The 18,075-nt window shown below is 37.8% G+C and overlaps 2 protein-coding genes and 2 long non-coding RNA genes across 6 annotated transcripts in view; all 4 read left to right on the forward strand.

Annotated features, from left to right (window-relative positions):
- Positions 1-5,601, forward strand: part of LOC139194080 (copper-transporting ATPase HMA4-like) — a 60,050-nt gene extending 54,449 nt beyond the window's left edge. The window contains exon 3 of the mRNA XM_070818349.1: positions 4,839-5,601. Coding sequence (XP_070674450.1) covers positions 4,839-5,003 — 165 coding nt within the window. The 3' untranslated portion in view covers positions 5,004-5,601. The remainder of the gene's footprint in view (positions 1-4,838) is intronic.
- LOC139194083 (uncharacterized) lies at positions 991-3,202 on the forward strand. 3 transcript variants are annotated; one of them, XR_011578799.1, is made up of 4 exons: positions 991-1,283; positions 1,607-1,879; positions 2,035-2,099; positions 3,040-3,202. It is a non-coding gene; the product is annotated as an uncharacterized lncRNA (long non-coding RNA). The 3 variants fall into 3 exon arrangements; XR_011578798.1 differs by lacking the exon at positions 3,040-3,202 and adding an exon at positions 2,360-2,757; XR_011578800.1 differs by lacking the exon at positions 3,040-3,202 and adding an exon at positions 2,360-2,757 and having other exon boundaries at positions 1,731-1,879.
- On the forward strand, positions 4,251-4,735 carry LOC139194082 (uncharacterized). Its single transcript, XR_011578797.1, has 2 exons — positions 4,251-4,296; positions 4,409-4,735. It is a non-coding gene; the product is annotated as an uncharacterized lncRNA (long non-coding RNA).
- Positions 5,602-6,093: 492 nt separating the features above from the next.
- LOC103436045 (probable LRR receptor-like serine/threonine-protein kinase At3g47570) lies at positions 6,094-14,949 on the forward strand. Its single transcript, XM_070818346.1, has 7 exons — positions 6,094-6,467; positions 6,623-6,694; positions 9,347-9,675; positions 11,295-11,792; positions 11,969-12,040; positions 12,356-12,715; positions 12,812-14,949. The coding sequence occupies exons 3-7, from the start codon at positions 9,552-9,554 to the stop codon at positions 14,833-14,835; spliced, it is 3,078 nt and encodes a 1,025-aa protein (XP_070674447.1). The 5' UTR covers positions 6,094-6,467; positions 6,623-6,694; positions 9,347-9,551; the 3' UTR covers positions 14,836-14,949.
- Positions 14,950-18,075: the final 3,126 nt, after the last annotated feature.

The following is an 18,075-nucleotide window of genomic DNA, read 5'->3' on the forward strand; positions in this document are numbered from 1 at the left end:
TGGTTAGCCACTTTCGAGCCGTTGTCTGACCAAACCACGGGGAGTTAGTCTTCGAAAAAGGTACCGTTCTCTTCGTCTAGTCAAGAAGTATTATTTTTGTTTTTGAATCACTCGATTTGGTTGAGTATTGAAGAAGTTATGAACGTTTAAAGTTTACCTAGTTTCCAGCGAGTTTTCCATTCCTTCGAACCAGTTACCTTTCAGGCTATTTTCCGGCCATCTTTGGCAACAATTGTGCTTCCAAATAGGTATAATCTTATTCTACACTTTTCTATCTTCATTTTGATATATTATGAGTCGAAGTTGGTTAAGAAACGATTGAGTTACGAAGCTTTGAAAATTGCCCAAACTTCCAGCCAAGAACTCTGGGACACTTAACCGAGTTTTTAACGGAATGATCAAAATCATGGATGGTGGACAATCTCAGGACCATTTATATTAGGGGGGTGTATTCAATTGAGAATGTGAGAGATTTTAATGGATTTATAAATCCATGGATTTTTATGGAGTTTAATTGATTTGTAGAGATTCCATATAAAATTTTGATTCAATTCCCTCCAAATCTCATGGGAAGAGGTGAGATTTGTGGATGCTTAAAATACACTACGAAATCTCTCCAATTCCCTCTAATTCCTCAACTTTCTCAAATTCTTTAAAATCAATTTCTAATTGAATACACCTGGAATGTTATAAACTTCTTTAAAATCTTAATTGAATACACCTAGATTTCTAAGGATTTTAATAAACTATCTTAAAATTCTAATTGAATACACCTAGAATTTCAGAGAATCATTTAAAATCCCAATTGAATACCCCTAGATTCATTAAAAGAATTAAAATCCTTTAAAATCCCAATTGAATACACCCCCTTAATTTGAAATTTCAGAGACCATTTCTATTGGTTTAAAATCTCAAGGATCATTTCTATTGATTATGCAAATATCAAGAAACATTTTGTATAATAACCCAAACATTAGTTGTTCGAAATTTGTTGAGCACTAGAAACTTTAGAAGGTAAGTCTTTCATTGCTTCCCACCTCTTCATCCTTGCTCCGCCGCGAATCGAAACTAAAAGTTGCTCATCCAAATCAATTTCGGTTCACTCAAATCCTTAGAACCCTAAAACCCAAATTTCTCCAGATCATTACAAAATTCAACGGCAAACACAAAACACAAAACCCAGATCCCTAAACTCACTCGATAACGTGTCAAAGGCTGGGCATCCAGTTCTCACACGTGGCTCCTGTTGGATCCAGTATGCTTTTGCTGCTGCCAATCTACATGTAAAGCTTAAATTTACATACAATTTTTTTTATTTATTTTATTGGAATTTGGGCTTTTTGTTCCTCCTTAATCCCAAGTTCTGTAATTTATGCAACTTCGATCGAAAGACATGTTTTTTATTACTGAAAATTGTTAACCCCAGTTTAGATATTCATTTGCTCATTAAAATAGCGTTTTGGGTTCCGTAACCGAACCTTCTTGCTCCTCTTTTAACTCTAGAATCTTCAGAATATATGTGGGTTTTGCTTTGAATTTGATAAACCTCTCTGTGTTCGTGAGCTGATACATTTTTTGGGTACTAAGTCGAAATTTTGTTGGATAGGATCCCATAACAAATATGAGGAAGTATGTGAATCATCACTCAGCAAGGGTGATTGGAGATAGAAATTGGGTTATTCCATTCATTACTGGCTTTATCATATTCATTACCCTCTTTTTCTTAAAAGGGTTTTGGCTTTGGAAGGAGATGGAGATCGGTGTCAATGATCGGAGTTCGTCGCTGTGTGGATGATCCCAGTGTAGCGCTGGTTTTCAACTCTGGTGATTTGTAGGGTTTTGGGGCGTGAATTTTTGGGGATTTCGTTTGGATTTCTGGGTAGGCAATTGTCACCTCTATTCAACTTAAATTTATTTCCCTTTTTTTGTTTCTCAAATTTGTTTGATGGAAAGATTGTTTTATCCTTTACTAAACAGTTGTTAGGATTAATAGTTTTGATTTCTTTTGAATTTATTTTTTATTTGATTTTGAAGCCCTGAATTTTGCAAGGACTGTCTACCCTGTATGTACACCAGATGCTCCTGACATTTCAAATAAGGTAACTTCCCAAACACTGATGTTTCACTTTTTTACTGGTTTATGTAATCCATTGAGTTATGTAACTTTACTAATATTCGTTTACTAAGCAAGTTAAATTGTTATTTTCGGTTTGTCAATAATTTTGCTTTTCTACTCTACATCCTGGATTAAGAGGTTGCCATGTCAAGGAGTTCAAGTTTTGCTTAATAGATAACAGTTGTTTTTAAGCTTAGTCTGTAATCTGTATGGTCTTGATCATGTCTTTTATTTTGGTGGCAGTTAGGTGTCACTAGATGGTCTACTAAAGCAGCTAAGGGTATTGAAATCAGTTATGGTTGATTGGTGGTGGGGAATTGTAGAGGGATATGGTAGACATAAGTATAATTGGAATGGATACAAGAGGCTCTTTCAGATGGTACATGCCTGTTTTATATAAATACGTTTTTTCACTTGCAGAAGCTTTTTTCTCTCAGTGGGCATATAAATACCACCTGTGGTTAATTGTTTTGCAATCTTTGTGGTCATTTTTATTCTTTCCATGGTTTCCTGTAATGCTTGGCAAAGTTTTGAGATTTAGTCTCTACAATGTGGGAACCAAGGAACTCACTTCCCTTTCATGCTCTGAATTCACACTCAGTCTGGAGATTATATAATCATTTGGGCATGGTTTCTCTCTAGGATAAAGCTTCTGTCTGGCTATATATATGGAATTGGGTTTGTGTAATTAATGTCAAATAATTGAGTTCAACATAGTTATATTCCTTGGCTTAAGCTTTCATCTTCCTTCCTTCGTTTTTCAAAAGAGGTTAATTTTATACTCATTTTTTAAGAATTATGCATAGTGGTTGTTAAATAATTGGGGCATTTGAAAGTCCTTGCTTCTGTAATTGTGAGATGATTATTGTGTTTTGCTTTATTTAATTATAATATAGGGGTGATGGAAAATTTAATTTATGCAGGTGTTTTCATTTTTTTCTTCCTAGCTATCAATTTGGTTTTGCACATGATGCCAAAAAGAACTAGGAATGGCAAAAGAAATCAGATGGTACAAGATCATACTTCTAGAAGTCCCCGCAGCGGAGTGCGGGCTTTTTTGCTAGTGTACTTGAAAAAGCTTATACGGTAAGACCACCTTATCCTTGAAACAAATTTCTTTTTTAATTTAGAATCTGGTTTTCATGCATTTTATTTTCATGTTGTTTTTGCTGGTGTGTTTAGTAACTTGTTCCTACTTTTCCTTCCGAGGACGTCGAAAACCTGTTTGTTGTGGTTTAGGAAAAACCAATTTCTGATTAGATACATTCTCTATATGTCTTGAGGGTGCACGTGTATTATTTTTTTTCTCGTCATTCCTCCATTATGAAGTTGCTCTCCTCATATTGTTCTGGTCATTTCATACTATCCCCTATACTACCACCCTACATTATGTTAATGTTTTGTATGATAACAAGTTATGCACTTCATTCCTGACCAGTTAAACGCTCTGCCTCGGTTCGATCAACGTTTAGGCTCGTGACATAAAACTAAATGCAATCTAAGTCATTGGGTATGGAGGATGTTCTTCCTGCATATATTGGGATTGAACATGCAACTTTTATTTCATAGTTGGAATCTGTCTCATATGACCCTTTGGTTCTGGACGATTGATGGCTGTATGCAACTTGTCCATGTCACCAAGCCGTACTCGCCAAGTTTTAAATCCCGATTTCTTGTAGATGACAGCTCTCATTGAAGGAGAGTTCTCTTTACCCCAACTCCTTTTTTTTATAACAAGGCTATTAATTGTTTCGTCCTTTTTGGGGTTTTTGTTCTCTCCAAAATTAAAAGCTGAACAGACGGTACCTAATTCATGAAGGTTGATACGTTTCTTAGTATTTGACACTTTGTTGGTGTCTGGACGTTTACGGACGTGTTTGATCCCTGCCAGTGAAAACGGTTGTTTTTTTTATGAAACAGGGACTCTGACAGTTGGGAAACCCGTAGTAGTCAATGTTGTGCTCTTCTCCAATTACAATGGAGGAATTCTGTGCTGTGTCTATTGTCACAGAGGTTGGTGCTTACGTTTCAAATTTGTACATGAAAAGTTTTAAGTTTGTAAAGTTACAGATGAGACAACTTATTGTTATTATTTTGCAAATCATGCTAACATGCCTCTATTTGAGAAATTTGTAGGTAAATGGTGATTGGTGAGGCTCATGCGGGAAAATAATGTCCAGGTTGGTCCTGAGGTTGACAAGTACGTTTCAGAACATGATAATCTGGCTCGAAGGTGTGTGTTGGTTTCCATTGATGGAAAGATTGCTGGGTCTTTTGCTGTAACTGACCCAGTGAAGCCAGAGGCTGCACGAGTCATCTCTTATCTTCACTCGATAAACATTACAAGCATCATGGTTACTGGTGATAACTGGGCTACAGCGGCAGCCAGTGCGATGGAGGTTGGCATTGATAAAGTGTATGCTGAGACGGATCCACTAGGAAAAGCTGATAGAATCAAAGAATTACAGTTACGATTATATAATAGTTACAGGGGTGGTGTGAGTGGATTACAATTACCCAGCTCCACAAGTAATTTTGTTCTGGTTTTGAACGCAGATTGAGGATTACTAAATTATATTTCAAATGACTTATCTAGGGTAAAATAATGTCTTATAGAAATCTTCAAACACATTTTTCTATATTAAGTTTGTTTCTGACTTGATATGTGAATTATCCATCTAACATAGTGTTTTCTGACCTGTTAAAGTGGATTTGGATGCAGATGAAAGGAATGGCGGTGGCAATGATGGGAGATGGAATTAATGACCCTCCGGCTATAGTTGCAGGAGATGTTGGCATGGCAATTGGTGCTGGCAGCGACGTAGCTATAGAAGCTGCTTATAGTTCTGATGAAGAGCAACTTGGAAGATGTAGTTACAGCCATTGATCTCTCTAGAAAGACCATGTCTCGAATTTGATTGAATTATGTCTGTGCCCGGGGCTACAATATCCTCAGCATGCCGGTGGCTGCTGGAGTTTTGTTCCCTTTCACTGGAATTCGATTACCACGGTGGCTTGCAGGTGCATGCCTGCTTCATCTCTAAGTGTGGTATGTTCTCTCTTGTTGCAGTCATATAAGAAGCCTTTGCATATTCAGAGCGTCTCCAATGGCAAGTCTGCATGATAGTGAATGTGCGTATCTGAACTAGTTTTCAACCTCTGGTTGTTACTTCCCTTCTTCGTATTGGTGCAATGAATTTGTACATGCGATCGTGATTAATAATTTAGAAGCATAAGACCATAACTCTTGGACCGTTTGCTTTTTTCTGTTCAGAAAAACTGATTAGCCAAGTTTAGATGATTTTCGAATCCGAAGAGTGTTCAACTAGAGCTTGATTACATGTAAATGTCGGCGAAAACATTTCATGCGGAAGAATTTAACTGTTATGTGTTTGGTTGCATTTGCATTTGCATTTGAATCAAAATGTATGTCATCATTAAATATCAATCTTGAAATTTATGGTGTTGTTTGTTTTGATGGTGAACTGAAGACTAAAATTCCACATTTGGGCATCTCCAGCTGTGCCCACAAAATGTCACCACCACAGACCAAAACATCCTTACCACTCGTTGCTCACTTCCAAGTTGCAATTGGTAGGTGTTGCTTACGGCGTACGCCACCTTCAAGCTATCAGCAAAAAATGAATGGTGTGTGTTTTATATGTAAAAAAATCCAAAAAATCCAAAAAATGGATGGTAGGTGTTCCTTACCACTCGTCTTCGTTCGACTAGTCTAAGTCTCCTCACCTTGACATAGAAGCCGGGCAAGTCTAAGTCGTTCACAAGTCTTGGTAAAACCAACTCGTTTCCTTATTTATGTGAATGTAATGAGTTATAGTTTTCGATCAAATTTAAACCGAAAGACGAAAACTACTACAATTAAGGAGAGAAGTCGGTTCCTACTATCAAAAATGTTGTCGATGATACACTGTTTATGTTATATCTATATGGTGATTATGGCTAATTACTAACTGCAGGTGCATTTGCAACTGGGTTGGCGTTAGCTGCTGTGCTGGCCACCACAGAGTCACGGCCTTAAATCTCTCGCACATGGGTCTTGCCGGAGTTATTCCTCCGCATCTAGGCAACCACTCATTTCTCGTTGAGTTAGGCCTTAAGAATAATAGCTTTCATGGTCCCCTACCGCAAGAACTGTCTCGTTTGCGCCGGTTGAAGGCGATTAACTTTGGAAACAACAGCTTTATGGGAACCATTCCTTCGTGATTTGGGTCCTTTGCTAAACTTCAAACCATCAAATTGTACGGTAATGGCTCCTCTGGTTTCATACCCGCTGCTATCTTCAACTTATCTGCACTCGAAATAATTAGTTTGAGCACGAACCAGCTATCAGGTACGTACGTACCACCATTACCAACAGCTAGGAATATAAATTAATGTTGCTTGCTTCATGATTACATTTTAACATCTAAATATAAGATGTATAACAATCATCTCCTTCGTTTTTTTGCCTTCTTTTTTGTTGGAATGCATGCACATATTTAACAGGTAGCATACCCAGAGAAATTGGCAACTTAACAATGGTGAATTGCATAAACCTTGACGACAAGAAGTTCGAAGGTATACTGTATGACTTAGGTTTTGTTACATGTATACTCGCAGATATCCACACACACTGTGTGAATAATTTCATTCCATTTTGTTTTTTGTACTATGAAGTGTGATTAGTTTTTAAAATTCTAAAAAATAAATCAATTATAAAAAAGGGGTGTGATATCCACACTCCCTTTTTACTTTTCACACACTCTTCTAATCTTGAGTCGTCGGATTAGATGAAATGAAGAAGATCAACGGACATAAATTAACAAGGGGTGTGTAAGAAGTAAAAATGGGTAAAGGTCGTACCCAGTGCACAAGGCTCCCGCTTTACGCAGGGTCTGGGAGAGGTGAATGTCGGCTAGCCTTACCCCCATTTATGGAGTGCTTATAAAAATTGGGAAAATGATGAGCAGTTTCTTCTAAAGTAGGCATGTTTTTTATTTACTATCTTATTTTATTTTTAATTTTTAAATATGGCATGTTATGGTGACCTAGCTGTGAGGTTGCCCTAAATAACAACAAAAGTTATGTTCATGTAATTACTAAAGAGATGTGATATCCACACATCCTATTTTACTTCTCACACACCTTTTTAATTTTCGACCGTCGGATCGAATGAATTGAAGAAGATCAACGGACAGAAATTATCAAGGGGTGTGTGAGAAGTAAAATAGGGTGTGTGGATAGCACATCCCTTACTAAATTAACCATAGTTTTTTTATTTTTGTGCAGTTTTGGTTTGGGTGTTAAAATTGTAATTTCATGTGGTTTTGATTGAGGTACTAAGTAGTTTAGATACGAGCCCCTTCTTAGCAGGAATCTCGTTCCACTTTAGCAAAAATACAATAAGAGGACTATCATAGGGATCGTATATTTACTATGTAAGACCCTCGTATGCTGGAGCAAAAAGATAACCTATATAGTGGTACATGGTCCTTATAATATTATCCCACTTTTGCTACAGTAGAACGGGATTCCCAATAAGAAGCAACTCCTATATATGTTTACATGATTTTAACAATTTATACTGATTGATTTATAGAATTTCCATACGAGATGGGTAGTTTAGGTTAGCTGGAGGAGTTGTATGCGCAGTGCAATGCCCTAAAAGGCTCTGCTATTGTGCATGTCCTCAACATATCTTCTTTGAATACTTTGGCTCCATATGGAAACAACATTAGTGGCAGTCTTCCGAAAAATATATGTGAGCATCTTCTGAGTATTCGACGATTTAATTTGGGTCGGAACCAGTTTGACGGTCTTATTCCCTCCAAACTGTGGCAATGCAAAGAGCTTCGTGAAATCTTATTAGGGTCTAACAATTTCCTTGGAAGCATACCCAAAAGTCTTGGCAATTTGACCTACTTAACCAAGATTTATCTTAATGACAATAATTTAACAGGTAGTAAATTTAGGATTGTTTGATAATCATTTGGCTTTTAGTTTTTAGTTAAACTGAAGTTAAAAATTTAATGCAAACGTGCTGAAATTATAACATATACAATACCGGATGATATTGGTGATCTTCTGCAGTTAGAGATTTTGGGACTGGTTATTAATAATCTCAGTGGCGTCATCGCATCCAAACTCTTCAATCTCTGCATGATAAGAGAAATAGGGCTTTCTTTCAATCAACTCTCAAGTAGCCTCCCAGCAAACATCGGTCTTAACGCTCCAAACCTAGAACTCCTTTATGTAGCCAGAAGAAACCTCGTGGCTGGAATACTCCCTAACCTGTCCAATGCTTCCAAGCTCTGGAAGCTAGACATGAAAACAAACTCATCTACCGGGATTCTTCCTACCACGCTATGTTCCCTGAAAAAACTGAACTCGATTAATTTGACAATTGATGCTTCTACTCCATAAGCAGCAAGCACTCTCTCTTGCTTGTTTAATCGTAGAAATTTGACAAGATTAGACTTGGTAGATAATCCACTATACACCACAATACCAGCTTCTCGCGGGAATCTCTCTACGTCACTCCTATATGTTAATTTAAGAAATTCGAACATCAGGGGTAACATTCCAGTTGATATTGGCAACTTGAGCAGCTTGATATCATTAAGCCTGGGAAACAATCAGTTGAGTGGAGCAATTCCAACTTCAATACAAAGGCTAAAAAATCTCCAAGGTTTGTATTTGTATGATAACGAACTGGGAGGACATATCCCGTATGAACTCTGTCAACTAAACAACCTAGCCGAGTTACGTTTGGATGGTAATCGGCTCTCTGGTTCTGTTCCTTCCCGCTTGGGTACTTTGGCAGTAGCTCTAAGATTTCTATCGTTAGGGTCCAATTTGTTAACTTCTAAAATACCATCTTCCTTGTGGGAACTCAAGTATATATTGCACCTAAACTTGTCATCCAATTCTCTAGTTGGACCACTCTCAGAAGACATCGAAAAGTTGAAAGATGTGGTGGATATGGATTTATCAAATAACCATTTCTCCGGAAACATTCCCTGTAGCTTTGGGGGTCTTCAGAATATGATTGATTTCTCCTTGGCAAACAATCATTTAGAAGGCCCTAATCCCATTTCATTTCAAACCTTGCTAAACCTTGCAAACAATCTTCAAACTCATTTTTCTATATTAAGTTTGTTTCTGACTTGATATGTGAGTTATCTATCTTACATAGTGTTTTCTGACTTGTTAAAGTGGATTTGGATGCAGATGAAAGGAATGGTGGTGGCAATGATGGGAGATTGAATTAATGACTCTCCGGCTATGGTTGCAGGAGATGTTGGTATGGCAATTGGTGCTGGCACACCGATGTAGTTATAGAAGCTGCTTATAGTTCTGAGGAAGAGCAACTTGGAAGATGTAGTTACAGCCATTGATCTCTCTAGAAAGACCATGTCTCGAATTCGATTGAATTATGTCTGGGCCCGGGGCTACAATATCCTCAGCATGCCGGTGGCGGCTGGAGTTTTGTTCCCTTTCACTGGAATTCGATTACTACCGTGGCTTGCAGGTGCAGGCCTGCTTCATCTCTAAGCACGGTATGTCCTCTCTTGTTGCAGTCATATAAAAAGCCTTTGCATATTCAGAGCTGTCTCCAATGGCAAGTCTGCATGATAGTGAATGTACGTATCTGAACTAGTTTTCAATCTCTGGTGGTTACTTCCCTTTTTCGTTATTGCTGCAATGAATTTGTACATGAGATCGTGATTAATAATTTAGAAGCATAAGACCGTAATTCTTGACCGTTTGTGTATCATCTTTGCTTTGTTCTGTTCAGAAAAACTAATTAGCCAAGTTTAGATGATTTCCGAATCCGAAGAGTGTTCAGCTAGAGCTTGATTATATGTAAACGTCGTCGAAAACATTTCATCCGGAAGAATGTAACTGTCATGTGTTTGGTCGCATTTGCATTTGCATTTGAATCAAAATGTATGTCATCATTCAATAGCAATCTTTATATTCTAATGGTGATAGACCCCTTGAAAGTAGAACACTTTCTCTGTGAGCAGGGAATTCATTTTATATAGATGCAATGGTAGCCAACTTCCATCTATCGTGGAGGGTTGGTTATTCACCCGTTGCACCCAATCCCAACCGTGTATGGAGCAGTTGTGATTAGTGCTTATTTTCAAACGCACGTTGAAAGTGTATCCTCAATTATAGGTTGTAGCTTTACACGTATTCAAACTCTATTTGATTTGTATTACCAACCTATTACTTCTCCTTTATCCTAACTAGTTGAGTCCACATAGGATTCTTACAAATGTATGTCATCATTAAATATCAATCTTGAAATTTATGGTATTGTTTGTTTTGATGGTGAACTGAAGACTAAAATTCCACATTTGGGCATCTCCAGCTGTGCCCACAAAATGGACAGAACTCGTCGGCTGGCAGCACCAATTACCAAATCACAAGCCTTCGTTCCACTATTCTAAGTCCTCACTTCGACCAAAAAGTCGGACTTAGACTATACCTCCTCACCTAGCTAACCTATCAGGGAATTACCAAATATCACCACCACAGACCAAAACATCCTTAGCATTGATTGCTCACTTGAAAGTTGCAACTGGGTTGGTATGCCACCGTCAAGTCGTGGCCTTGAATCTCTCTTACATCGCAGTCACCATTCCTCCTCACCTACCTACGCCATCAGCAAAAAATGAATGGTGTGTGTTTGATATGTTAAAAAATCTAAAGTCTCCTCACCTTGACATAGAAGCCGGGCAAGTCTAAGGGCTGATTTGGTATTGCTGTGCTTTGAAAAAAAAAACTGTTTATGCTGTGTTGTGAGAATAAGCTTATTTTTGCTGCTTCACGCTTTTAGTTTTTTTTTCACCCAAAACTGTGAAAATAAACTGTTTTTAAGTGTTTACCAAACACTTTTTTGAGCTCAGCTTTTTTTTTATACCCACTTTTTATAAAAGTACCTCAATACCAAACCAGTACTAAAGTCGTTCACAAGTCTTGGTAACACCAACTTGTTTCCCTATTTATGTGAATGTAATGAGTTCTAGTTTTCGATCGAATTTATACCGAAAGACGAAAACTACTACAATTAAGGAGAGAAGTCGTTTCCTACTATCAAAAATGTTGTCGATGATACAATGCTTGTGTTATATCTATATGATGATTGTGGCTAATTACTTAACTGCAGGAGCATTAGCAATAGCTCATACCAATTTCAGCACAGATCAATCTGCGCTTCTTTCTCTTAAGGCTCACATCACTAGTGACCCTCAAAACATATTGACCGCCAACTGGTCCTCTGCCTCCAATTCCAATATTTGCAACTGGGTTGGCGTTACCTACGGTGCTCGCCACCACAGAGTCACGGCCTTAAATCTCCCTTACATGGGTCTTGCCGGAGTTATTCCTCCGCATCTTAGCAACCTCTCATTTCTCGTTGAGTTGGGGGTTCAGAATAATAGTTTTCATGGTCCCCTACCCCAAGAACTGTCTCGTTTGCGCCGGTTGAAGGCGATTAACTTTGGAAACAACAGCTTTATGGGAACCATTCCTTCGTGGTTTGGGTCCTTTGCTAAACTTCAAACCATCAAATTGTACGATAATGACTTCTCTGGTTTCATACCCGCTGCTATCTTCAACTTATCTGCACTCAAAAACATTTACCTGATGAGGAACCAACTATCAGGTACGTACACACCACCATTACCAACTACCTAGGAATATAAATTAATGTTGCTTGCTTCATCATTACATTTTAACTTCTTTGTTTCATTTTAAACTCTATATATAAGATGTATAACAATCATCTCGTTTGTTTTTTTTTCCTTCTTTTTTGTTGGAATGCATGCACATATTTAACAGGTAGCATACCCAGAGAAATAGGCAACTTAACAATGGTGAAGGGCATATACCTTGACGACAACAAGTTCGAAGGTATACTGTATGACTTAGGTTTTGTTACATACACACACACACACACACACACACACACACACATACACACAAGCCCCTTCTTAGCTGGGATCTTGTTCAACTTCAGCAAAAAATGAGATGAGAGGACTATCGTAGGATCGTATATTTACCGTGTAAGACCCTCATATTCTAGAGCAAAAAAGAGGTCCTATATAGTGAGTACATGGTCCTTAGAATGTATCCCACTTTTGTTATGGTACAACCGGATTCCCGCTAAGAAGCTGCTCCTATATATGTATACATGATTTTAACAATATACACGGATTGGTTTTTTAGGACTTCCAAACGAGATAGGCAGTTTGGGTCAGCTAGAGGAGTTGTTTGTGCAGGACAATGCCCTAAAAGGCTCTGCTTTTGTGCCTGTCCTTAACATATCTTCTTTGACTACTTTGGCTCTATCCAGAAACAACATGAGTGGTAGTCTTCCGAACAATATGTGTGAGCATCTTTCGAGTATTCAACGATTTTATTTGAATCAAAACCAGCTTGACAGTTTGATTCCCTCCAAACTGTGGCAATGCAAAGAGCTTCGTGTAATTGCATTAGGGTCTAACAATTTCCGTGGAAGCATGCCCAAAAGTCTTGGCAATTTGACCTACTTACCCGAGATTTTTTTTAGTTTCAATAATTTAACAGGTAATAAATTTGGGGGTGTTTTACAATCATTTCGTTTTTAGTTTTTAGATAAACTGAAGTTACAAAGTTAATGCAAACGTGCTGAAATTGTGATAGGTACAATACCGGATGAGATTGGTGATCTTCCGCAGTTAGAGGTTTTGAGACTGAGTGTTAATAATCTCAATGGCGTCATCCCATCCAAACTCTTCAATAACTCCATGATTAGAGTAATACGGCTTGGTTTAAATCAGCTCTTAGGTGGCCTCCCAGCAAACATAGGTCTTAACGTTCCAAACCTCGAATTATTTTCTGTAACCACCAATAACCTCGCGGCCGGGCCACTCCCTAACTTCTCCAATGCTTCCAAGCTCAGGGTCCTAGACATGGACACAAACTCATTTACCGGGTTTCTTCCCATCACACTCTGTTCCTTGAAAAACCTCGAGCTTCTTTTCTTGTTCTGGAATCATTTGACGATTGATGCTTCTACTCTCTCTTGCTTGTTTAATCTTAGAAATTTGACAAAATTAGACTTGGGAGGTAATCCATTAAACATCACAATTCCAACTTTTCGTGGGAATCTCTCTACGCCACTCACATATTTTGATTTAAGCATTTCCAACATCAGGGGTAACATTCCCGTTGATATTGCCAACTTGAGTAGCTTGATAGAACTACACCTGGAAATCAATCAGTTGAGTGGAGCAATTCCAACATCAATACAAAGGCTAAAAAATCTCCAAGGTTTGTTTCTGCATGATAACGAACTGCAAGGACATATCCCGTATGAACTCTGTCAACTAAACAACCTAGCCGAGTTAGGTTTGGGTCGTAATCGGCTCTCTGGTTCTATTCCTTCCTGCTTGGGTACTTTGGCAGTAGATCTAAGAAATCTATTGTTAGAGTCCAATTTGTTAACTTCAAAAATACCATCTTCCTTGTGGGAACTCAAGTATATACTGCACCTAAACTTGTCATCCAATTCTCTAGTTGGACCACTCTCAGAAGACATCGAAAAGTTGAAAGATGTGGTGGATATAGATTTATCAAATAACCACTTCTCCGGAAACATTCCCGGTAGCATTGGTGGTCTTCAAAATATGATTAAATTGTCCTTGGCAAACAATTATTTACAAGGCCCTATTCCTACTTCATTTAAAACCTTGCTAAGCCTAGAATTCTTGGATTTGTCCAAAAACAATCTATCTGGAGTGATCCCAAAGTCATTGGAAGCACTCTTGTATCTCAAGCATCTGAATTTGTCTTTCAACAAACTCCAAGGAGAAATTCCAACAGGCGGGCCTTTCGGAAACTTCTCTGCTGATTCATTTGTATCAAACGGTGCACTCTGCGGTGCTTCCAGACTTCATGTTCCACTGTGCAAATATAGAACAAAAGTTAAGCCAAATTGGAGGAAAGCTAAATATATCATCTCAGGGGTCATATTAGTAATACTGCTAGCGGCAGCTGCATTGATTTTGATACTATGCAAGAAAAGGAATGTCGAAGTTGTTAGAGAAACTGCCTCGCTACATCAAGTTCTTTGGAGAAGAGTTTCGCGCCTAGAACTTGTAAGGGCAACAAATGGATTTCATGAGAGTAACTTACTAGGCATGGGGGGTTTTGGCTCAATATACAGAGGAACACTTTCGGATGGGATAGATATCGCCGTCAAGGTTTTCAATTTACAGCTAGAACGGGCATTCAAGAGTTTTGATAAGGAATGTGAAATGCTAAGCAATATCCGTCATCGGAATCTTATTAAAATCATGAGTTGCTGCGATGAACTTGATTTCAAAGCCCTGATACTTCAATTGATGCCTAATGGAAGCCTCGAAAAGTGGTTGTATTCTCCAAACCGCTCCATGAATATCCTGCAGAGGTTGGACATAATGAAAGATGTTGCAATGGCACTAGAATATCTTCATCATGGTTACTCGATACCTATCGTTCATTGTGATGTGAAACCCAGCAATATACTACTAGATGATGATATGGTTGCACATGTTGCTGATTTTGGCATTGCAAGACTCGTCGGCGGTGGAGATTCAATGACAGAAACCATGACCCTAGCCACAGTTGGATATATGGCTCCAGGTGATGTATTTTCTCAATTTTGTATATGTTGGTCTTATTAGAAGTTATAATTTTCTTTTTATCATATATAACTAAATTCACATACAAATTTTGCAAAGTTTGGGATGGAAGGAAGCGTTTCGACAAGAGTGGATGTGTATAGTTTTGGTATTGTACTCATGGAGACATTCACAAAAAGGAAGCCAACAGACGAGATATTTGTTGGGGAAATGGATTTAAAGCAATGGATTGCAGATTCATTATTTCCAGATGTTGCAATAGGTGAAGTTGTGGATGCCGATATACTTGGGGCGGAGGAAGATGGTGATTTCATGAGCAGGAGGGATTGCTTATCATCCGTTATGATATTAGCTTTAACTTGCTCTGCAGCATTGCCGGGAGAGAGGATTAACATGAAAGATGCCGCAATCACACTCACCAAAATCAGAGTGCGCAACGAACAAGACTAACAAGAATAATAAGAAATATTATTGATCAAACAAGAATGCCGAAACGGCTACAAAACCCTAAGAGACTACATTGTGAATAACTTATTTTCTAATGAATAACAAAGCATCATATTTATAATAAACTAACCCTAATCTCTAACAAAACCTAATTCTAACGGGCTAAGCCCATAAAACCAAATATTCAAATAAACCACAATACTAATATTTTCCAACACCCTCCGTCCAACTCATGGCGGTACACGACATGAGTTTGCCAACAAACAGATGTGGATGCAAGCCTCTAAATTCCAATGCCGATGCCGATGCAGATGCCGATGCAGATGTCGATTCCAATGCCGATGCCGATTCCAATGCCGATACCAATACCAATGCCAATGCCGATTCCAATGCTGATGCCAAATTTCCATTCCAAGTTGAAGCTACTATGCCCAATGCAAGAATACACAGACCACAAAACAACCATATTTTTTCCTTCCTTTTTTTTTCCCATTTTTTTCTTCCTTCTTCTTCCTTTCCGTGGTTCCTCTTTTTTTTGTTTGCTTCTTCTTTTTCTTCTTTTCTCCTTCGTCCCCTTTTTTTTATTTGTTGGGGGATCTTCTCCTCTGCAAGCAAAACTTTTTTTTTCCTTTCATTTTTCTTTTCCTTGCAAACAATCAATACCAACTAACAATCTGAACACAAATAACAATGGAAACAAGCAAACAGATACCAACCCGAAGCAGATTAAATCTCGAAGGATCAAACCTGCTCTGATACCAAGTTGAATATCAGAGTGCGCATACCACAATGAACGAACAAGACTAACAAAATAAGAAATATTATTGATCAAACAAGAATGCCGAAACGGCTACAAAATCCTAAGAGACTACATTGTGAATAACTTATTTTCTAATGAATAACAAAGCATCATATTTATAATAAACTAACCCTAATCTCTAACAAAACCTAATTCTAACGGGCTAAGCCCATAAAACCAAATATTCAAATAAACCACAATACTAATATTTTCCAACAAAGACTAAGTACTTGAAGGACTGTGGAGGAGTGAACTCTTAGTTCTTTTTGTTCTCTATATTTGGTAGTATATCATTTAGTTTCTACGGCCAACCAAATCCGTTTCAAAAATTTACACTTCCAGCTCAAGAACGCCTGTCATGGGAACACAAAGTTATTTCAGTCAACATATCAGGAAGTTACAAACTTTTACACATGCCCTTGACAAAAAATTATAGGGCAGTGAGGCTGCTCCTCTGGGTAGTTCAATAAACTTACTGGTAAGTTGGGTTTTTTGGCCGCTTTACCAATTTGTGCTCATCTTTTTAACAAAAGGAACGAAGTTACTCCAATTTTCAGCCCTAAAGATCTTATCATTCATTATGAAATACGTAAATGATCTTACTGCTTTGGCCTGGGAATGGTAACAGTTAGCATGTATTTGCGATAAACTAAACTGCAGGAGAAAAGCAAACGCGTGAATACGCAGGACAGAAGTGGTTAACTATTAAACGCTATCAGAAGCCATGTGTTTCTAGTTATATGACATTTGCAATATCCAATATATGTCTAACAGAAATAAATGGTACCTGAAATTTGCTTTTGTTATTGAGCAAAGGATGAATTTACCCTGTCAAATCGTTCATCGGTATTTCTCCCGATCAAATGTACCCTTTTCTTTGAAACACTCCATATCTGGTGCAAATTGAATCATGTTAGATTACATTGGAATTGTATGATATCTTAAATATACAATAAACAAAGCATAAGGCCAGACATCAGCAAGCCACCACTACCACCACCAGCGGTGTAAATGGACAGACCCTGCCAATCCAAAGTAGTAAGATACTGATATACAGTATAGTGATGCCATTCTATATTTGTTTTCTATTAATATCAAAATTGTATTCCAAATTTCAATAAAACAGAAAATGATTATTGATGAACTCGCCATATGTTTCTTCTTTATTATCTGGGCAAGACGACCCAATTAAAACTAAAGATTTACCTCATAATGAATTATAAAATACTAAAAGAAACCTAAAAAACTGATCAATAATGCTCAATATCTGTAATACTAAAAAAGCTCATATTGTCCAGTTCCAAGCCCATGTTGAACCCAGAGACCCTGCAAGACCTGCCGTGCCAAGCACAGCTGCATGGGCTAGTCCTACCTAACTTAAAAGCTTGAATTATACAAAAAATATCTAAAGTAAGTCCAAAATAAGTGCCAACAAAGCAACAACCTAAGGAAGCATTATTTATCAACAGGCCACGTACCTGTTGGAGTAATCCTTCTGGGCTACAAAGACAGGATGCCAGGTTATCACCATCCATCGTTTCTAAGCAGCTGCAATAAGATATTTAGTATGTGAACTTGGTAGAAAAGATACATTTGAAATCAAGCGGATGCCGGGTTATACTCCATAATTGTCCTTAGTTTACTAACCAACCAGTACATCCTATGATGATTTTTTTTTTCTCTCTAGAAGACAAGCATCAATGCATTTTCATTCTTAATCAAATTGCATTAACTTAGTGCAGTTTCTTAAAAACCCGTTCCCTTGTCATGACTTCTTATTAAATCATTAAAACATACCTACTTTTTAATCATGTTGCGTAAGAGTAGTTAAGACTTAAGTAGCAAACAGTCTGCAAGTACAACCCCTAGAAGCAAATAGAGTTAGTTATAAGAAAAGTTCCAGTAAAGATTGAAAATATATTGCAGGCCCATGTTGTTTACATGCACCTTCACAGAAATTTTGCTTAGCTAAAGAAACACAACTTCAATTCAGCTTTTGCATTTTATTCTAAGTGGTAGTTCGAGGATGAAATGTG

The sequence above is a fragment of the Malus domestica genome, chromosome 03 (assembly GCF_042453785.1).
Source record: "Malus domestica chromosome 03, GDT2T_hap1".
Lineage (NCBI taxonomy): Eukaryota > Viridiplantae > Streptophyta > Magnoliopsida > Rosales > Rosaceae > Malus > Malus domestica.

Excerpts from the sequence above, each read along its gene's own strand:
- LOC103436045 (XM_070818346.1), top strand. The coding sequence starts at position 9,552 with ATGTCTGGGCCCGGGGCTACAATATCCTCAGCATGCCGGTGGCGGCTG. Across the intron at positions 12,041-12,355 it reads TGACGACAACAAGTTCGAAG|GACTTCCAAACGAGATAGGC; the intron begins GTATACTGTATG and ends TTGGTTTTTTAG. Across the intron at positions 12,716-12,811 it reads TAGTTTCAATAATTTAACAG|GTACAATACCGGATGAGATT; the intron begins GTAATAAATTTG and ends AAATTGTGATAG.